Below are 21,785 nucleotides of genomic sequence, written 5' to 3' on the forward strand. Positions count from 1 at the left end.
CTTTCTTCTCCAACACTTTGTTTTTGCATTATTTAAACCAAATTGAACATGTTTCATTATTTATTTGAGGCTAAATTGATTTTAGTGATGTATTATATTAAGTGAAAATAAGTGTTCATTCAGTATTGTTGTAATTGTCATTATTACACCCCCCCCACCCCCCCCCCCCCCCCCAAAAAAAATGAAAGAAAAATTGGCCGATTAATCGGTATCGGCGTTTTTCGGTCCACCAATAATCGGCATTGAAAAATCATAATTGGTCGACCTCTAGTCAGGAAGGGTGTAATGTGCATCAGACCCATCCAGCACCACCATGGTGCTCTTCCTCCTGGCGTGTGGACTCCTGACCAGAGCCTTAAAGGTACATTACCCCCCTAAGATGTCCCAGGTGTGTGCTGAGCACCCAGCCGCCTGTAACCACTCCAAATGGCCATCTGTCTGAGCAGACATACAAGCACGCACATACGCACACACGTAGAGCCAGCTCAAAACAGCTGTCTTATTAAATTATCTTCTGCCTTTTACAGCTGCCCCACCTCAGCCACAAAGTGGTAGGCCACACAAGCTCACAGAACCACCGAGTGCTGAACCACGTAAAAATCGTCTATCTTCAGTTGCAACACCCACTACCGAGTTCCAAACTGCCTCTGGAAGCAACGTCAGCACAAGAACTGTTCATCGGGAGCTTCATGAAATAGGTTTCCATGGCCAAGCAGCCGCACACAAGCCTAAGATCACCATGCACAATGCCAAGCGTCGGCTGGAGTGGTGTGATGCTCACCGCCATCGAACTCCGGAGCAGTGGAAACATGTTCTCTGGAGTGATGAATCACGCTTCACCATCTGGCAGTCCGAAGGATGAATCTGGGTTTGGCGGATGCCAGGAGAACTTTACCTGCCCGAATGAATAGTGCCAACTATAAAGTTTGGTAGAGGAGGAATAATGGTCTGGGGCTGTTTTTCTTGGTTCAGGCCTCTTAGTTCCAGTGAAGGGAAATCTTAACGCTACAGTATACAATGACATTCTAGACGATTTTGTGCTTCCAACTTTGTGGCAACAGTTTGGGGAATGCATTTTCCTGTTTCAGCATGACAATGCCCCAGTGCAGAAAGCGAGGTCCATACAGAAATGGTTTGTCGAGATCAGGGTGGAAGAACTTGACTGGCCTGCACAGAGCCCTGATCTCAACCCCATCGAACACCTTTGCTATGAACTGGAATGCCGACTGCGAGCCAGGCCTAATCGCACAACATCAGTGCCCAACCTCACTAATGCTCTTGTGGCTGAACGGAAGCAAGTCCCTGCAGCAATGTTTTAACATCTAGTGGAAAGCCTTCCCAGAAGAGTGGAGGCTGTAATAGCAGCAAAAGGGGGACCAACTCCATATTAATGCCCATGATTTTGGAATGAGATGTTTGACCAGCAGGTGTCCATATACCTTTGGTCATGTAGTGCATTTGGAGATGGCCATGTGGCAGATTTAAACAATCGTTTATGGTTAAATCCAGTTAATATGGCTCTATTCCTTCTCACTCGTTCAATTCCCCAGGATATTCTATTGCTCTCATGTAATGATATCTATCCATCTCTTTCTATCCCTTCATCTCTATCCCTCCATCTGTGACTCGTGTTTTGGAGGAGAAGGCCCCTCCAGGTTTTTTGGATCCTCAGTATCGTTTGTCACAGATAATCAGGACGACCAGCCAGTAACCTTCTGAAAAACAATACGGGAAGAAACACCAAGCACACCAAGGTGCCTCGGATGACATTTACGCAGGGAGGTGTGTGCGTGTGTGGAACACTATCTGATAAAGTACCTAGCTTTTCTGCTGCTGCAGGCAGGTATGTGTCCAATGTTGACATCATTGCTGAAGTTGTATGCATATTTCTTATCCAGAGCAGCTACCAAACAGACAGTAATCGACTCAGACACGCGTCCACGCGATTCTTGTTGAAAAATGGGCTCGAATCAACAAATCACTGTGAGAGGAGTCTGCCATTAAACCTGCTAAGTCAGCCAATAGTATTGATGTTGCTTTCTGCCCATGGAGAGGTCCAATAGCAGGCTGTGTAGAGAGCAGGGCGGGGTGGCCAGTGTGACTCCCTGTTGTTTTTATTTTTTATACAATATATTTATTGGCATTTGTTTTTTTACAATTTAACAATCAGCAAAACACCATGCTACATGGGGGCACATCGTGCAAAACCCTTCCCTCCGCAACACAGGAACACCCCCCTCCCTCCCCTCTACCGGTATTAGCTTCACTGGTAAATAACAACAAAAATAAACAGAATGACCTTCCCATTCCATGCTAGGAAATAAATTATTCAACACAAAAACAAATAATAATAATACATTAATGAAGAAAGTAGTAATGAGGCAGCTAAGGTGACGTCTCTAGAAACTGCTGAAAGTCCCCCAGACATCAGTAAATTCAAAGGGTTTATTACGTAAATTGTATGTTATTTCTTCAGATGGAATATAGGAAGATAGTTCTTTTACCCACATCTGCTTGCTTGGCGGAGTGTCACTCTTCCATATAATAGCTGTGCATTTATTGGCTGCAATGACTGCCAATTTAATGAATCTGGTTTTGACACAAATATTAACTGGTAGAACAGAATCATCTCCATCTCTTGACGAATAAGGGAAGGATCTAGTGGTACCGTCATATTAGTGACCTGTGATAAGATCTGAATAATGTCCTTCCAATAATTCCTTAGTTCAGGGCAGGACAAAAACATGTGCTTAAGTGTGCCCACTCCCGTTTTACACCTTGGGCAAAATTTTGAATATTTAGAACTGATCTTACACGATCTCTCTGGTGTAAAGTAGACCCTATGTAAAATATTGAATTGCATCAACTTGTGCCTTGTGTTAAATGAAAGACGCTGAGCATCTAAAAAGTGCTCTCATCCTCAACAATGAGACCAAGGTCATCATGCCACTTCATGCAAGCTTTCAGAGGTTCATCGTTCCCCAACAAAGCTTGAAGACCAGAGTATATGTAACAAATGAAACCTTTTACCCCTTTCCTCTCCAGCCACAGTTTATCAGTTATAGGTTTACTCATGTGCTGAATCCTACCTCCCTGCTGAGTGGCAATGTAATGCCTAACCTGTAGGTGCTTGAAGAAATGAGTTTGAGGTAACTGAAAAGGAGATGCCAGATGTTGAAAGGATAGTAGTTTACCTTCTCTATAGAGATTACCAAATGTTTTAATTCCTTTGTTGAACCAAGAAAATGTAATACCATCTCAGGGCTTTGGGTAAGATGGGGTTATTATAGAAACGTGTTTGTTCATATATAGATCTAAGCCCCTCTGTTTGTTTACAGACTTTAATCCATATATTTAAAGTGTTTTTAATGAAAGGGTTGTTTATGACACCTAGCAAAGCTTTAGGTGGGCTAATATAAGATATCTATATCTATCTATATCTATATATATATATATATATATATATTAGAGGTCGAGCGATTATGATTTTTCAACGCCGATACCGATTATTGGAGGACCAAAAAAAAGCCGATACCGATTAATCGGACGATTTTTTTATTTATTTATTTGTAATAATGACAATTACAACAATACTGAATGAACAATTATTTTAACTTAATATAATACATCAATAAAATCAATTTAGCCTCAAATAAATAATGAAACATGTTCAATTTGGTTTAAATAATGCAAAAACAAAGTGTTGGAGAAGAAAGTAAAAGTGCAATATGTGCCATGTAAAAAAGCTAACGTTTAAGTTCCTTGCTCAGAACATGAGAAAATATGAAAGCTGGTGGTTCCTTTTAACATGAGTCTTCAATATTCCCAGGTAAGAAGTTTTAGGTTGTAGTTATTATAGGAATTATAGGACTATTTCTCTCTATATGATTTGTATTTCATATACCTTTGAATATTGGATGTTCTTATAGGCACTTTAGTACTGCCAGTGTAACAGTATAGCTTCCGTCCCTCTCCTCGCTCCTACCTGGGCTCGAACCAGGAACACATCGACAACAGCCACCCTCGAAGCAGCGTTACCCATACAGAGCAAGGGGAACAACTACTCCAAGTCTCAGAGCGAGTGACGTTTGAAACGCTATCAGCGCGCACCCGGCTAACTAGCTAGCCATTTCACATTGGTTACACCAGCCTAATCTTGGGAGTTGACAGGCTTGAAGTCATAAACAGCGCAATGCATTGCGAAGGGCTGTTGGCAAACGCACGAAAGTGCTGTTTGAATGAACGCTTACGAGCCTGCTGCTGCCTACCATCGCTCAGTCAGACTGCTCTATCAAATCATAGACTTAATTATAACATAATAACACACAGAAATACGAGCCTTAGGTCATTAATATGGTCGAATCCGGAAACTACCATCTCGAAAACAAAACGTTTTTCCTGTCAGTGAAATACGGAACCGTTCCGTATTTTATCTAAAGGGTGGCATCCGTAAGTCTAAATATTCCTGTTACATTGCACAACCTTCAATGTTATGTCATAATTACGTAAAATTCAGGCAAATTAGTTCGCAACGAGCCAGGCGGCCCAAACTGTTGCATATACCCTGACTCTGCGTGCAATGAACGCAAAATGACACAATTTCAGCTGGTTAATATTGCCTGCTAACCTGGATTTCTTTTAGCTAAATATGCAGGTTTAAAAATATATACTTCTGTGTATTGATTTTAAGAAAGGCATTGATGTTTATGGTTGGAGCAACGTGTACCTAAGCGATTATATGCAATGCAGGACAGGCTAGATAAACTAGTAATATCATCAACCATGTGTAGTTAACTAGTGATTATGATTGATTGATTATTTTTTATAAGATAAGTTTAATGCTAGCTAGCAACTTACCTTGGCTTCTTACTGCATTCGCGTAACAGGCAGGCTCCTCGTGAAGTGCAATGTAAAGCAGGTGGTTAGAGCGTTGGACTAGTTAACCATAAGGTTGCAAGATTGAATCCCCGAGCTGACAAGGAAAAAAATCTGTCGTTCTGCCCCTGAACAAGGCAGTTAACCCACCGTTCCTAGGCCGTCATTGAAAATAAGAATGTGTTCTTAACTGACTTGCCTAGTTAAATAAAGGTCTAAAGAAAGAAAAAAAAAAATCGGCGTCCAAAAATACCGATTACTGATTGTTATGAAAACTTGAAATCGGCCCTAATTAATCGGCCATTCCAATTAATCGGTCAACCTCTAATATATATATATATATATACACACACTGTGGGGACAGTAATTATTGTGACCCTTGATAATGGTGAGCAAAAATGACTGTATAAAATAAAAAATAAAAATACTGAGCTATATTGTATGCTCACAATTTTTGGGAAATTATATTATTTTATACTAATACAATTGCTCAGAGAAAGAGATTTTGTTTAAAGCAGCACTCAGCAGTTTAAACAATAACCAAATGTAGTCCCTGCCACTGTTTCGCTAAAAAGCTGAATGATGGCTTATATATTTTGGGTTCTGATGGAGTACGACAGTTGAACTAAGTTCATGAGGCATTTATAACTTATATTCTTCAAGAACCAATGGGCACATATCAATAATGTATAAGTCCAATAATGTATGAAGCAACTGCAGGTTGCCCCTTTAGCAAGTAATAAAAACAAATCTAAAAAAAGATGGGGTCAAAATTATTGGCACCCCTGTTTGTAATACTTCAGCACCCTCACCTTGAGAGGATAAGGACACTGAACCTTTTTCTAAAATGTTTTATGAGATTGGAGAACAGAAATGTTTTTTGGCTCAAACAATCTGGAAAGATTCTGTATGGAGGAATGGTCTAAGATCCCTCCCAATGTGTTCTCCAATATCATAAAACATTTAGGAAAAAGGCTCAGTGTTGTTATCCTGGCAAGGGTGGGGTGCTGGAGTACTGATAACAGGGGTGCCAATAACCATATCTGTTAAAAATAAATAGTGTTATTACTTGTTATTAAATAATAGGATTTCCTTTTTTTTATCTCCATACAATAGAGCTCAGTATTTGTATTATGTATTTGACAGTCTTTTTTGCTGTCAATGCTAATCAAGGGTGACAACAATTATGCACCCCACTGTATATATACAGCGCATTTGCAAAGTATTCAGACCCCTTCCCCTTTTCAACATTTTGTTATGGTACATTCTTATTGTTTTTTCCCCCTCACCAATCCACACACAATACCCCATAATGACAAAGCGAAAACAGGATTTAAGAAATGTTTGCTAATTTATAAAAAAACAAAAACACCTAATTTACATAAGTATTCAAACCCTTTGCTATGAGACTCAAAATTGAGCTCAGTTTCATCCTGTTTCCATTGATCATTCTTGAGATGTTTCTACAACTTGATTGGAGTCCACCTGTGGTAAATTCAATTGATTGGACATGATTTGGACAGGCACACAGCTTTCTATATAAGGTCCCACAGTTGACAGTGCATGTCAGAACAAAAACCAAGCCACGAGGTCGAAGGAATTGTCTGCAGAGCTCCGAGACAGGATTATGTCAAGGCACAGATCTGCGCAAGGGTACCAAAACATTTCTTCAGCATTGAAGGTCCCCAAGAACACAGTGGCCTCCATCATTCTTAAATGGAAGAAGTTTGAAACCACCAAGAATCTTCCTAGAGCTGGCTGCCCGGCCAAACTGAGCAATCGGGGGAGAAGGGCCCTGGTCAGGGAGGTGACCAAGAACCTGATGGTTACTCTGACAGAGCTCTAGAGTTACTCTGTGGAGATGGGAGAAACTTCTAGAAGGACAACTATCTCTGCAGCACTCCACCAATCTGGCCTTTATGGTAGAGTGGCCAGACGGAAGTCACTCCTCAGTAAAAGTCACAAGACAGCCCGCTTGGAGCCAAAAGTCCCCTAAAGACTCTCAGACCATGAGAAACAAGATTACCTGGTCTGATGAAACCAAGATTGAACTCTTTGGCCTAAATGCCAAGTGTCATGTCTGGAGGAAACCTGGTACCATCCCTACGGTGAAGCATGGTGGTGGCAGCGTCATTCTGTGGGGATGTTTTTCAGCCGCGTGGACTGGGAGACAAGTCAGGATCGAGGCAAAGATGAACGGAGTAAAGTACAGAGAGGTCCTTGATGAAAACCTGCTCCAGAGCGCTCAGGACCTCAGACTGGGGTGAAGGTTCACCTTCCAACAGGAGAATGACCCTAAGCACACAGCCAAGACACCTCAGGAGTGGCTTCGGAACAAGTCTCTGAATGTCCTTGAGTGGCCCAACCAGAGCCCGGACTTGAACCTGATCGAACATCTCTGGAGAGACCTGAAAATGGCTGTGCAGCAACGCTCCCCATCCAACCTGACAGAGCTTGAGAGGATCTGCAGAGAAGAATGGGAGAAACTCTCCAAATACAAGTGTGCCAAGCTTGTAACGTCATACCCAAGAAGACTCAGGGCTGTAATCGCTGCCAAAGGTGCTTCAACAAAGTACTGAGTAAAGGGTCTGCATATTTATGTAAATGTGATTTCAGGTTTACATATTTTATACATTTGCAAAAATGAAAACAAAAACTGTTTTTGCTTTGTCATTATGGGGTATTGTGTGTAGATTGATGAGGAAAAAAACTATCTAATCAATTTTAGAACAAGGCTGTAACCTAGCAAAATGTGGAAAAAGTCAAGGGGTCTGAATACTTTCGGAATGCACTGTATATAAAGAACTACATGCGACGCAAACTAAACTAGTAATTGATTGTAGAGAAACTGTTGAAGAAGCGATGATGATAAACAGTGAAAGAAATAGGTTAATGCTTACAAAATCAAGAGAAATACTACTGAAAAAGAAAAAGGGTAACTAATAGAATTTACCAAATGATTGTTTGTTGAGGCTCGGTAGAGCGGAATGAATCAAGATGAAAATGCTAACGTAGAAGTAATGCAGTGTAGCCTGTTTACCTGGCTACTTCATCCCCCTCCACACCGCACACTGAAACAGTACTAATAAAGGGAGGTACCAGACATTTAAATACACCTTACATTGCTACTCTGTAAAATATCCTCTTCCCCGCCGAGGCATTAGAGAAAGTGACTTTAAACACTAATATTGATTATCATATCGGTGTTTGTGTGGGTGTGTGTACTCTGCTCTGTAGTAGCGAGGGTGTTGTTGCTCTGCCGCTGCCTAAAGGGGGTAATCACTTCCTAATGGTCCCTAGCTCTATAGGGCGGACTCCCTTACTCCCCATTCAATAAGGCCCTGAGCAAACAGGAAGGCATAAAGACCCTTTCTGTTCCTGCCACTTTTCCCGTTTCTCCTTTATTGGAAATGTCCACAATTAAATATTCATGGGTTGCTATGGTAGTGTGAAGAAGTTCAATGTTGCTCGAGCTTTGAGGGGAGAGACAACAACAACAACAACGCTCATGATGAAATCAGAAGCCTCCTTTCCATTACCCATCAACCTTTACATAACCATAAGCTCTTTGTAACTTAGGCAATACAGTCAACAACAAAAAAAGAAGACCTCTGAGGAAACGAGTATCAGCCTCATCTTGTAAAGTGAGAAAGGTTTTCTGTGGAGGGAAATACTGTGCAAGTTACTGTGTCCTGGTGGGGCCCTGATACCCTTCATTACCTTTACCTGGCTCTGTAATGTCAATATTATTTGTCTACAAACAGAAGATTCACTACACAATTGCTCCTCTCATGTGGCTGTGCGGCTGGCTTGTCGAGAGAAATACTGTGCCACGTTAGCTCCAAAGCTTTGGGGAAACTGGCCCAGACTGGTTTATTGGGCTGTGTGAGCTAAGGAGAAGCAGGGGAGCACGGGGGCAGAGGAGCGAGACAAAGTCAATGTAGGATCATCTGTGTATTCAGCTCAAAATTAGGGGAGGAGGTAGCCAGCCAGCCCAGGGACTACACTAACAACCAGGATGATTTAGCTCCTACAGCTCTGTTCACGTTCAGTGCCTTCATCCATACAGCAGCTAGCTACTGCCTGTAAGCTATTGGAAGTCTGACTCCCTGGCAAGGCCTTAGACAGTGGATAGAAAGGGCTTCACTCTCAACCCAGTTCAGAGACATGACAGTGGAAGTCAGTTAGAAATGATACTGTCATCTTGTTCTGTAATGGTACAAAATCATTGTAATTTACGAATGAATAAATGGTGTGTATGAGTTAATGATTCTGTTGACACATACAGTAGCTGATCATCAATGATATCTCGGGGCAGAGTGACTTCTGTCATTATCTATCATTAGGGACACAGTCGAGACATCAGGACAAATAGACCCTCATTAACCCAATTACACCTCACCTAAACTAGGCCACAGTGGAAAGCAAACGAAAAGACACAGTAGATCTGATTCAATGGAAGTAGAGTAAAGAACAGTATCTTTATGATCTCTTCCAACATGGCCACAACCTAGAAACACAATGCTATACACCACACTCAAAACACATAAGAGAAACCATGTTGTACCACACCATTCACAGCTGAACACATCGCAGTAGGAAAATACAGTATACTTAACACGAGGCTAACAGCCAATCACGTGTCTACTGTAACAGTCTAACTTGAGTGCAGCCTGTAGCCGTATGGTATTAAACGCGTCAGCCCACTCTGTAGCGATCGTTTGATCCTCAGGGAGAATGCTACAGAGAAGGCCCGTAATTGAGACCCTGATAGCTACTCTGATAACACCATTCTAACAGGCTGGGAGAAATGAACTGCATTGGAATCATAGAGGAGGACAGTACGCACACGCACACCCCCCTCCTGTAGACTGAGATGGGATGACGTGCTCTTCAAAATGACAGAATCAACTTTCCTCAGAAAGTAATAGACTAGGAATTACATGAATACAATGCCACAAGATCTGGGTCCTTTGAACACTCAGACGGAAGCTAGATTGGAAAATTGGTCACGAGAACAGAAGAGATGCGAATTTGTGCCGCCCTCATCTACCACGAGATATCTGTTGTGTCACCGTCACAAACAGATGGCCCTCTTGCTGCCAAACCAGGAGACACTGAACTGACTAATGAACACACTCACTGACCTCCCCCAAAAAAAGCCACACTGTTCGTCGAAAATAAACACCCACACACACAAACACATACACCCACGCACGCGCGCACAATAAATAAACCAAAGCTGATAGTTTCGACGGCTGTTCACAGATGGCGAGGCCCAGAGAGGGAGGGAAGCTCCTCCAAGTCTCTCCGTGGTGTCCCAGGGTGCTTCACACGTCCCCCAGCCACTCCAGTCTGCCTCCTGGCAGCTCCCTAAAATAGCCTAATATACATGCAAATAGAAAACACGGCTGGAGACCAAAGTGGTGGATCGTGTGGGCTGCAGTGTTAATAGCCAGGTGCAGTGGTTTGGGTTCTTTGGGTTCGGTACCCCCATAGGAACGATGGTGTTTGAGTCTTTCGATCCTCATCGTGATCCATGATCATAATGTCCGTGGACGGATCATTTGAGTAGGGACAAACATACCTTTCAGTGGTTGTTCTTCAAAGGTAATACCAAGCATCTCATAGATGGCACTGTGTGTGTGTGTGCATGTGTACTCACCCCACTGTAGAGGTGCCAGCTGCAGGTGCTCGAGGACCAACTGGTTGAGGACTCCCTCCACACTGGCCTCTCCCTGGCGACGGACAGACGGGTGGGCTAGGGTTAAGGACTACACAACGGACTGGGGGGACTGGGGCCTCAGTCTCTCTGATGACGTTTGTAATAAATAGAGGGAAAGGATTTACAGGTAACAATGTTCAAACTAAGGTACACAGTGCCGTGACATTTTCACTCCCTTCAACTGGATATGAGGAAAGGGCACAATTCTTTAGTGACAAAACTAGACTCCAGCCATCCAAGTCATAGACTGTTCTTTCTGCTACCGCATGGCAAGCAGAACTGATGCACCAAGTCTGGAACCAACAGGACCCTGAACAGCTTCTACAGTTGAAGTGGAAAGTTTACATACACCTTAGCCAAATACATTTAAACTCCGTTTTTCATAATTCCTGACATTTAATCCTAGTAAAAATTCCCTGCCTTAGGTCAGTTAGGATCACCACTTTATTTTAAGAATGTGAAATGTCAGAATAATAGTAGAGAGAATTATTTATTTCAGTTTTTATTTCTTTCATCACATTCCCAGTGGGTCAGAAGTTTACATACACTCAATTAGTATTTGGTAGCATTGCCTTTAAATTGTTTAACTAGGGTCAAACATTTTGGGTAGCCTTCCACAAGCTTCCCAAAATAAGTTGGGTGAATTTTGTCCCATTCGTCCTGACAAAGCTGGTGTAACTGAGTCAGGTTTGTAGGCCTACTTGCTCGCATACGCTTTTTCAGTTCTGCCCACAAATTTTATATAGGATTGAGGTCAGAGCATTGTGATTGCCATTCCAATACCTTTACTTTGTTGCCCTGAAGCCATGTGGAACTATGCTTGGGATCATTGTCCATTTGGAAGACCTATATGCGACCAAGCTTTATCTTCCTGACTGATGTCTTGAGATGTTGCTTCAATATATCCACATAATTTTCCATCCTCATGATGCCATCTATTTTGTGAAGTGCACCAGTCCCTCCTGCAGCAAAGCACCCCCACAACATGATGCTGCCACCCCGTGCTTCACTGTTGGGATGGTGTTCTTCGGCTGGCAAGCATTCCCCTTTTTCCTCCAAACATAACGATGGTCATTATGGCCAAACAGTTCTATTTTTGTTTCATCTGACCAGAGGACATTTCTCCAAAAAGTACGATCTTTGTCCCCATGTGTAGTTGCAAACCGTGGTCTGGCTTTTTTACGGACGTTTTGGAGCAGTGGCTTCTTCCTTGCTGAGCGGCCTTTCAGGATTTGTCGATATAGGACTTGTTTTACTGTAGATGTAGATACTTCTGTACCTGTTTCCTCCAGCATCTTCACAAGGTCCTTTGATGTTGTTCTGGGATTGATTTGTACTTTCCTCACCAAAGTAAGTTCATCTCTATGAGACAGAACGCGTCTCCTTCCTGAGCGGTATGACGGCTGCGTGGTCCCAACTTAGTGTATGTAAACTTCTGACCCACTGGAATTGTGATACAGTGAATTATAAGTGAAATAATCTGTTTGTAAACAATTGTTGGAAAAATTACTGGTGTCATGCACAAAGTAGATGTCCTAACCGACTTGCCAAAACTACAGCTTGTTAACAAGCAATTTGTGGAGTTGTTGAAAAACGAGTTTTAAAGTCTCCATCCTAAGTGTATGTAAACTTCTGACTTCAACTGTACCTCCAAACATTCAAACTGCTAAATAGTTAGTTAAATAGTTAATAACCAATAGCTACCTGGACTATCTGCATTGACCCTTTTTGTACTAATCTCTTTTGACTCATTACATACGCTGCTGTTACTGTGTATTATCTATCCTGTTGCCTAGTCACTTTATCACTACCTATATTTACACATCTACCTCAATTACCTCGTACCCCTGCACATCGACTCGGTACTGGTACGAAGCATGTGACAAACAAATTCTGATTTGAAAACAAACTAACAAAGTGGCAAAGATACACCTGACAAATATACGAAAGAGAGAGCGAGAGAGAGATGGAGAGAGAGAAAAGGATATATGAAGTATGACTCTCCAGTGTAGCTGTAAATTGGCCGTAGCCCCGTGGTTGATAGATAAGCCTGTGGCTCCCTGGTTGCCTAGTGACTCTGTTAGGAGAGCTGAGGGCTCGAGGCAGACGGACTCATGGTTGGCTGCTGGCTGGCTGGCCATTACTATACTGTGCATGTAAAGTACATCTTCTGTTCTACATGTGGAATAGAAAGTCTCTCTGCAAAGTGCTCTAGGCTTGGTGTCAGACGCAGTACCAGACCAGGCTACATACAGTAGAAACACATGAACCGCCACCACGACAGTCTTCAGCTGAACGGTCACTGAGACTGGCTTTTCCGAATGTTGCGTTTAAGAAATATAATATCCAATTACAAATCCCATTCCGGGTAATGCAATGAGAACCCTGAAAAGTAAAACTTCCTTAACAACCCAAAGAGTAATAAAGATATATCTACTGGACCATAAGTGGAGGGAATTATGTTAATAACCATCCTCTTTGTGTAATAGGTCTCATAATAAGCACTGGGAGTAACTAACAACCTCTCCTCACAACTCAGAGAGAAAACTCATTATGTATAAAGCCTACAGAGCAGTCCTCTCCTCGGCCAAGTTGTTTTTCAAAAACGCCCACACGTCCATGTCTTCTAGCCTAGCATGGTTTCTGGGAGCAAAACTGCAACACTGCAAGTCAACCTGTGACTCCAATCCGATTGGTTGGCTCAGAACCCACATTTAGCTCTGCCTGTCGAGTCCTTCTGTTCCTTAACACTCAGTAACACTAACTTATCAGAGGAGATTGAGAGAACAAAAGAGTACATTAAGGTTGGAGCCGTTGAACCTTTGCTTGGTGACATCTTAAGGCTGTCTGTTGTAGCGCTGACTAGGGAGCTAATGCTGCTAACGCAGAGAACTCAGATAAACAGAGCTGTCGTAAAGACATTAGGTTGATAATATGTTATGATAAAGACAACCTGCTCCTCTGGTCCACCTCACAGCTGACAGCGTGAATAATAACTGGAATAATACTGTGCTGCTCTAACACCACATAGCATTAAAATGACTGGAACAGACAAAGTAACACCACAGTTAGAATGACTGGAACAGACAAAGTAACACCACAGTTAGAATGACTAGAACAGACAAAGTAACACCACAGTTAGAATGACTGGAACAGACAAAGTAACACCACAGTTAGAATGACTAGAACAGACAAAGTAACACCACAGTTAGAATGACTGGAACAGACAAAGTAACACCACAGTTAGAATGACTGGAACAGACAAAGTAACACCACAGTTAGAATGACTGGAACAGACAAAGTAACACCACAGTTAGAATGACTGGAACAGACAAAGTAACACCACAGTTAGAATGACTAGAACAGACAAAGTAACACCACAGTTAGAATGACTAGAACAGACAAAGTAACACCACAGTTAGAATGACTAGAACAGACAAAGTAACACCACAGTTAGAATGACTAGAACAGACAAAGTAACACCACAGTTAGAATGACTAGAACAGACAAAGTAACACCACAGTTAGAATGACTGGAACAGACAAAGTAACACCACAGTTAGAATGACTAGAACAGACAAAGTAACACCACAGTTAGAATGACTAGAACAGACAAAGTAACACCACAGTTAGAATGACTAGAACAGAAAGTCCCCAGCATGGCAGAACTAGAATATGGAGTGAGGAGAGATGATGTGTAGAGCTGCCTGTCACACAGGCTCCTACAGGGCATGGTGCTGAAAGCTGCAGATGTGGCACACAGACACTGTGACATTGAACTAGGCTGGAGGAAACTACAACTCCGTTCTGACGTCCATCCGTCCACCCAACTGTCTCCGGGCCTGGCGTCACCGTGACGTGCCTGTGTCCTTGCCGTGTGGACGGGTACAGGGACGGGGGCTGGGGACAGGAATGGTTGGGTAGTGAATGGGAGATATTCTATTAATGCTAGGCCAAGTTGCATGGTAAGGAAAGCAGTGAGTTAAAGTGTTATTGAACACCTCCTAAATCAGAACTAGGATATAAACAATGCATGTTATTATGAATAAATGCCAAGCCAAGTGACCCAGATAATATTATGAGATTGCAACCCTTCTGGTCACAGTCTTAGTTTTCTATACTTAAAAACTAATTTCTTTCTGCAAAAGTTTTTCCAACATAATTTCAGTGCTTGGTTGGAGATGGTGTCGTGTCTTTTTGTGAGGAGGAAGCCGACGGTTTAAACGGCACACTAACTAGACCTGCATTATCCTGTCCGGGAGAAGGTTTTAATATCTCTCCTAATATGATGGACAAGCCTCAATAACAATCACACGCCCCAGTTCAGAGCTGAGCTGACTTCTGTCATGCACAGCTCTCTGACCTACCCTCTGAGAAAAAAACGACATTAGCTAGTAACATCAAATACTGCCGTCCCTCCTGTCCGCGCACACACATGCACTCTGCTGCCAAACCGCTCGCAGATCAAACAAATGCATACAATCACAGGAGTGTTTATGCATTACTAAAATGGAAAATACAATATGAAGGCAAGTTCAACAGCACAGGGACTCCGATGAATTATTAATTGTACACTTCCTCCCTGTAACAACTTGACAGGCCATTCTAAACAACACTGAGTCTGTGTATTGGTAGCAGCCCCCTCATTACCTAAGAGGTTCTGATGGAGCGCCCTGCCTGCATATTGACTAGGGATGTGTCTCAAATCGCACCTTATTCCCTATATAGTGCACTACCTTTTCTTCAGGGCCCAGGGCTGCACGCACATTTGGCCATACGTTCTTCCATCTGTCAGTGCAGTAGAACAGACACACACCCTAGCCAGGGGACCTCCAGATGTAGCATCTAGATGCCTTCTAATAGGGTTCTGTATACATCCAACAACAACAAAGGATATGATGTTCCAGGTGATGCCAAGGGTGCTGTTGATCGTAGAGGCCTGGGCGTGAAGCCTCTCCTCCTCCAGCAGTTTGGGGTTGGTGTAGCGCACGGCCTCCTGGTCCGGCTGGGGCAACGTGTCAAAGTCAAACTTATCCACCTGGATCGCCATCCTAGAGGGGAGGGAGAGAGGAGAGGAGAGAAAAGGTTAGACACACAGGAGACAGAGACTTGAGTATTACTGAGCCATCCTACAGGGGCAGAGGAGAGAGCAAAGGTTGGACATACAGGAGACAGACCCCCAACGGCACTGCCCCGCTCAGAGGAAAAACAGTAGCACTTGATTCAACAACATCATAAGTATTGTTTTTGTTTGCAAATAACTGGTCTCACTTCTCAGTTTGTGCTAGAAAGTATTTCAGCAGGTAGTCTACACACTAAACTCCAACCAGAACATATTGGTCAGATGATCAGATCAAATCATTTGATCAGGGAAGTTCCTTGTATTTGGTTTGGATTTACTGACATTTTAAAAGCAGAGATCAAAAGTATAAACAGTCTCCCTCTGAAAACATGAACATGTTGAGATATAAAGAAAGACAGTAAACTATTGGCGATACGCTGACAGAGGAGGAAGAAGGAAAGTGAAGCTTAGCCACAGACAACATTATATTTCAGTTCACCATTCAAATCAAGATGGTTAAGTGTGTGGATCTATTCATTCCATTCCATATAAATATAAAGGTGATCAATGGGGAACAGACCACAGAAGAACTCAATGTAAACATACTGTATGGCTTTGACAAGACAGACAGGAGTCAGTGGTGGAAAGTATGGAGTCTCCAGCCAGGGGCTTTTTAAAGACAGCACAGACATATATTGCAGATAGATTGTAGCTTCCATCAATTTAATTGTCTGCATCTTTTCCAATCACCCATATACATTTTTGGTAAATATCCATTGCATTTGGAAAGTATTCAGACCCCTTGACTTTTTCCACATTTTGTTACGTTACAGCACAACTCTAAAATGGATTAAATCGTGTTTTTCCCTCACCAATATACATACAAGGTCTGGTTCATCCTCGGGAGCAATTTCAAAACGCCTGAAGGTACCACGTTCATCTGTACAAACAATAGTACGCAAGTATAAACACCATGACGCAGCCGTCATACCGCTCAGGAAGGAGACGCGTTCTGTCTCCTAGAGATGAACGTACTTTGGTGCAAAAAGTGCAAATCAATCCCAGAAGATGCTGGAGGAAACCGGTACAAAAGTATCTATATCCACAGTAAAACGAGTCCTATATCGACAAAACCTGAAAGGCCGCTCAGCAAGGAAGAAGCCACTGATCCAAAATCACCATAAAAAAAAGCCATACTACGGTTTGCAACTGCACATGGGGACAAAGGTAGTACTTTTTGGAGAAATGTCCTTTGATCTGAAGAAACAAAAATAGAACTGTTTGGCCATAATGACCATCGTTATGTTTGGAGGAAAAAGGGGGAGGCTTGCAAGCCGAAGAACAACATCCCAACCGTGAAGCACGGGGGTGGCAGCATCGTGTTGTGGGGGTGCTTTGCTGCAGGAGGGACTGGTGCACTTCACAATATAGATGGCATCATAAGGAAGGAAAATGATGTGGATATATTGAAGCAACATCTCAAGACATCAGTCAGGAAGTTAAAGCTTGCTCGCAAATGGGTCTTCCAAATGGACAATGACCTCAAGCATACATCCAAAGTTGTGGAAAAATGGCTTCAGGACAACAAAGGTATTGGAGTGGCCGTCACAAAACCCTGACCTCAATCCCATAGAAAATGTGTGGTCAGAACTGAAAAAGCATGTGCGAGCAAGGAGGCCTACAAACCTGACTCAGTTACACCAGCTCTGTCAGGAGGAATGGGCCAAAATTCACCCAACTTATTGTGGGAAGCTTGTGGAAGGCTACCCAAAATGTTTGACCCAAGTTAAACAATTTAAAGGCAATGCCACCAAATACTAATTGAGTGTATGTAAACTTCTGACCCACTGGGAATGTGATGAAAGAGACAAAAGCTGAAATAAATAATTCTCTCTATTATTCTGACATTTCACATTCTTAAAATAAACTGGTGTTCCTAACTGACCTAAGACAGGGCATTTTTACTTGGATTAAATGTCAGGAACTGTGAACAACTGAGTATAAATGTATTTGGCTAAGGTGTATGTAAACTTCCCACTTCAACTGTATGTCCACATTTCATCAGTGAATGAAACACTGGTGTGCTCTTCTCTGATGCCATCCATCCATCCTGATCCTGCTACTGTTCTGTTCTCAGTGGCCTGGCAGGAGACCAGTCTACCAACCAGCCCAGACCACTGATAAATTATGTATCTAGTTAGACCAAACACCCTGAGGCTCCCAGCTTCCCGCTCCACGGTGTGTGTTTATGTATGTCGGTGTGTGTATGTGGTCAGGTTCATTTACTAACAGGAGGCAAAGAGAGTTCATGGCCTGAGGTTAAAGCAACAGAGACACATCCAGGATTCAGTTCTGTATGCCTCTCAAAAACAAACGTCTTACTATTTACTGGGGGCAACATTCATGCCTTAAAAGTATCAGTTGGATGCAGCCTGAACAGTCTAGAACATTGACACTGCACCGTGCGGGTCGAGAAGGAAGGCAGTGGAGGAAGACAACCGGAAAAGGGAGAGAGGGATGCAGAAAAGGAGAGGTGAACATTTCTGCTCCCGGGGCCTGCATGGTGTTAAGCGATAGAGAGAGGGAAGAAGGGAGGGAGAGAGAGGAAGAAAAAAGAAGAGAGAAGACGAGGTGAAAGTGTCTGCTCGCAGGGCCTGCATGGTGTGAAGCGATGCAAAAGGCATCAGATTCAAACTCTGTTTCTGCTGTGTTATCCAATAGACAACTCCCATGCAGTCCGCCGTCTTAGCCAATAGCCACTTCCCCTGCTGGCCTGCCATAGCCAATAAGAGCCCACGGAAGGAGACGACACAACCTGCCCCGCACTGGGTTGGCCACCTGTGGACCTCACAGAGGAGTGATTCAAGGCTAGACTTTTCCCAGATCTCTTTCTGTTGTCGTACATGATACTATCCACTCAAACAGATCAGTCACACTCTGGAGTAGAAAGGAAGTCAAATCCTCTCCTCTGCACGCATACTGGTGTCTATCTACCATTCCACTAACTCTGTGAAGTAACTGTTAAAATAATGCATTATCCCTGATTATCTCTCTAGCAGAATCAGATTTCATCTGTCTTGGCTCTTTGTTTTATTTCATTCATTCATCTATCACTTAAACTGCATTATAACATTGTCGATTTTAAATCAATATTTTAAACCAATATAAAACCTACGAGCATGTTATTTCTGGCCTGTGTGTAGTTAATGGTGATGGATGTGGTAGTAAATGAACAGGCCGTGACAGAGAAATTGATTCCCCCAGCAAAGTGAAAGTGATGACGGTGTCTGAGGACAACAGTCAAATCACAAAGACATTCAGAGAAACAGCTGCAGGGCCCAGGTTTTTTATCACCGGCCAAATCTTTATGACACTTTATAACTAGTGACTGTCTGTCTCCTTCACTTCCTCTCGCTCTGTTTCTTTCCTTCTCTTGTCAGGCTCTTAGATATTCTCTCTCTCTCTCTCTCTCTCTCTCTCTCTCTCAATCTCACTGCCATTTTGAACTATTTCATGTGACTGAAGGTACAAACTGGAGAGCAAATCAAGTGCACCTATAGGCCTACCGCTGGCAAATCAGATAGCTCAGATCCCTGTGTCTGCAGCTTCCACCAGCCCACAGCGAAGTTGATGGTCCACTACTGCAGCTAGCGATTGGAACGAGGTGCAACAAACACTCAAACTGGACAGTTTTATCTCCATCTCTTCATTCAAAGACTCAATCATGGACACTCTTACTGACAGTTGTGGCTGCTTTGTGTGATTTCCCTTTGTGCCGTTGTCTGTAAACAATAATGTTGGTACCATGTTGTTATGTTGTGTTGCTGCCTTGCTATGTTGTCGTCTTAGGTCTCTCTTTATGTAGTGTTGTCTCTTATGTTTTGTCCTATATTTATGTTATATATTTTATTTAAAATTATAATAATCCCAGCCCCCATCCACACAGGAGGTCTTTTGCCTTTTGGTAGGTTGTCATTGTAAATAAGAATTTGTTCTTAACTGAGTTGCCTAATTAAATAAAGGTTAAATAATAAATAAATAAAAAATCTCTCAGCTTATTAAGTAAAAAGGTGTCCATTTCCATTTTCTCTGCTTGGTACCACAACTCTGGGTCGATATATTGATGTGTGTGTTCATCTGTGGATCTCAGCTAAGAGATACTCAGCTCACTGGTCCCAGAGGAGCTGTATCTATACGTACAGAGAACACCGTGCAGTTCACACAGTCACAACCAACAGACCGCTCTCTGTGTGTGTGTGTGTGTGTGTGTGTGTGTGTGTGTGTGTGTGTGTGTGTGTGTGTGTGTGTGTGTGAAAGAAAGAAAGAAAGACATTTTTTTATAGGGCCCTATAAAATCTGAGTTGCGGAAAACAGACAGAATCCAGATATTAAAACGGAATTCTACAATATTCAAAAATATATTGAACTTAACAGGAAATCAACTAAATGTATTGAACTTATTAGAAAGTGCATTACTTTACCCAAGTTAATCATAAGACATGAACAAAATGCATCAGTGATTTGTGTTTTCCTGCAACTTTCTGAAATGGCACAGGAATGGCCGGTACGTGTAGTCTACTCTGCTTAGCCGTTAGCGATAACGCTAATTACGACCGTCTGTCGTCTGTCGGTACATGGAAAGGCTTTCCGACAAACCTCAATTAAATGTCAACTGCAAAGTAGCTTATGCCTACCTGGCAGAATGATATCATGACTATTTGCATCAATCCAGTGGCCATTTGTTTTGCAATCACATGAGAGCTACAGAAATACCGCTAACCAATCACATGAGAGCTACAGAAACACCGCTAACCAATCGCATGAGAGCTACAGAAACACCGCTAACCAAACAATGGTCTGGCTGGTACCCAGCTGAATACACCCACAAGTCTACATTCTTACATTTGTCCCAGACCTCAAAAGTGTTCCTGATGCGGTATAAGCATTGATATGGACTTAGAACATGAAATGTTTTTCTATAAAAAAAAAGAGATTTTGAAAGTGAAAACATGAAAAAAATAAAACAGAATCACGCAAAAAACAAGAGCCCTAGTGTGAGTGTGGCTGCAAGAGACTGTGTGCTCTCTGAACACACACCGTCCTCCAAATGATGAATCCCCACACACACGAGGAACATTGTGTGTATTAAGCAGTGAGCATCCAGAAGCCAGAGGTGGAAAGGTGAGAAAGGGAACGCTACTGTAGTTTAATTAGGATGTGAATCAGCAGCTTTGATGTGTAATACTCTGCTGCATTCTATAGTCTTCAGACAACAGCTTTACAGCTGTATACCTAAGATGGTACTTGTTAAATCCTATACACTAACTGAACAGGAATTAAAAAGTGTACCTAATGAGAGGGACAAATGTCAGTCTTTAAGCAATGTGTGGATGTCCATCTCTTTGTATTGCTTGGTTTATATGACTGCCTGGAGTGTGCACACACCCACACACACACACCCACCAAACCCACCCACACACCAAACCCAGAGGGAGGGAGGAAGAGCAATGCAATTATCATTTCACAGGCCTCCGTTACAAAGGACAGCAGAAATTAAATACCAATTAAGAGCTCGGGGCAGACAAACGAGAAGCTCCGGCTTTAAATGCAACACACGCACGTACAGTAGGCAGGCACACACACAGTCCACCGGAGGCTGCTGAGGGGAGGACGGCTCATAATAATGTCTGGAACGGAGCGAATGGAATGGATCAAACACCTGGAAACCATAAGTGGTGCTGGATTTATGTCCCTGACTGAAGTCCCATCTTTAAACCAGCACTGCTTTCATTTCTTCAGTCACATTGAGCCACCAAATGCCTTGTTCCAACAACGCAAATAGTCAATGAGATTGTTCTTTTGTGCATAAACATAGAATAGGTACTGCAATTAGACTACTAACAATTCTGTACATTTCCCAAATTAGGTCACGTCTCAAACAGTTGCAAAGACAGAAGCCTATACACCTCATGTCTAACAGTGGGATAGAGCCTACTGCATAGCCCTGCTGCTGGACAGGGAAGGGTTAACAACAATCTCATTTCTTCTCAACCACTGCCGCGCTTCTCTTATGAATTGATTGTGGCGTCTTGCAGGGTTTAAACATAATCTATTCTATTACTGC

The 21,785-nt window shown here is 42.6% G+C and overlaps 1 protein-coding gene across 3 annotated transcripts in view; it reads right to left on the bottom strand.

Moving 5' to 3' along the window:
• trappc9 (trafficking protein particle complex subunit 9) overlaps nt 1-21,785 on the bottom strand; it is a 298,405-nt gene that overhangs the window by 62,680 nt on the left and 213,940 nt on the right. For 2 of the 3 annotated variants that reach the window (XM_082970084.1, XM_014177782.3), the window contains one exon: nt 15,317-15,650. In XM_082970084.1, the coding sequence (XP_082826210.1) occupies nt 15,332-15,650 (319 nt within the window). In that variant the 3' untranslated portion in view covers nt 15,317-15,331. Of the gene's footprint in view, nt 1-10,540; nt 10,632-15,316; nt 15,651-21,785 lie in introns of those variants that run through there. The other variant, XM_014177781.3, reaches the window with a different exon arrangement.

Source organism: Salmo salar, chromosome 27 (genome assembly GCF_965601325.2).
Source record: "Salmo salar chromosome 27, fSalSal1, whole genome shotgun sequence".
Taxonomy (NCBI): Eukaryota; Metazoa; Chordata; class Actinopteri; order Salmoniformes; family Salmonidae; genus Salmo; species Salmo salar.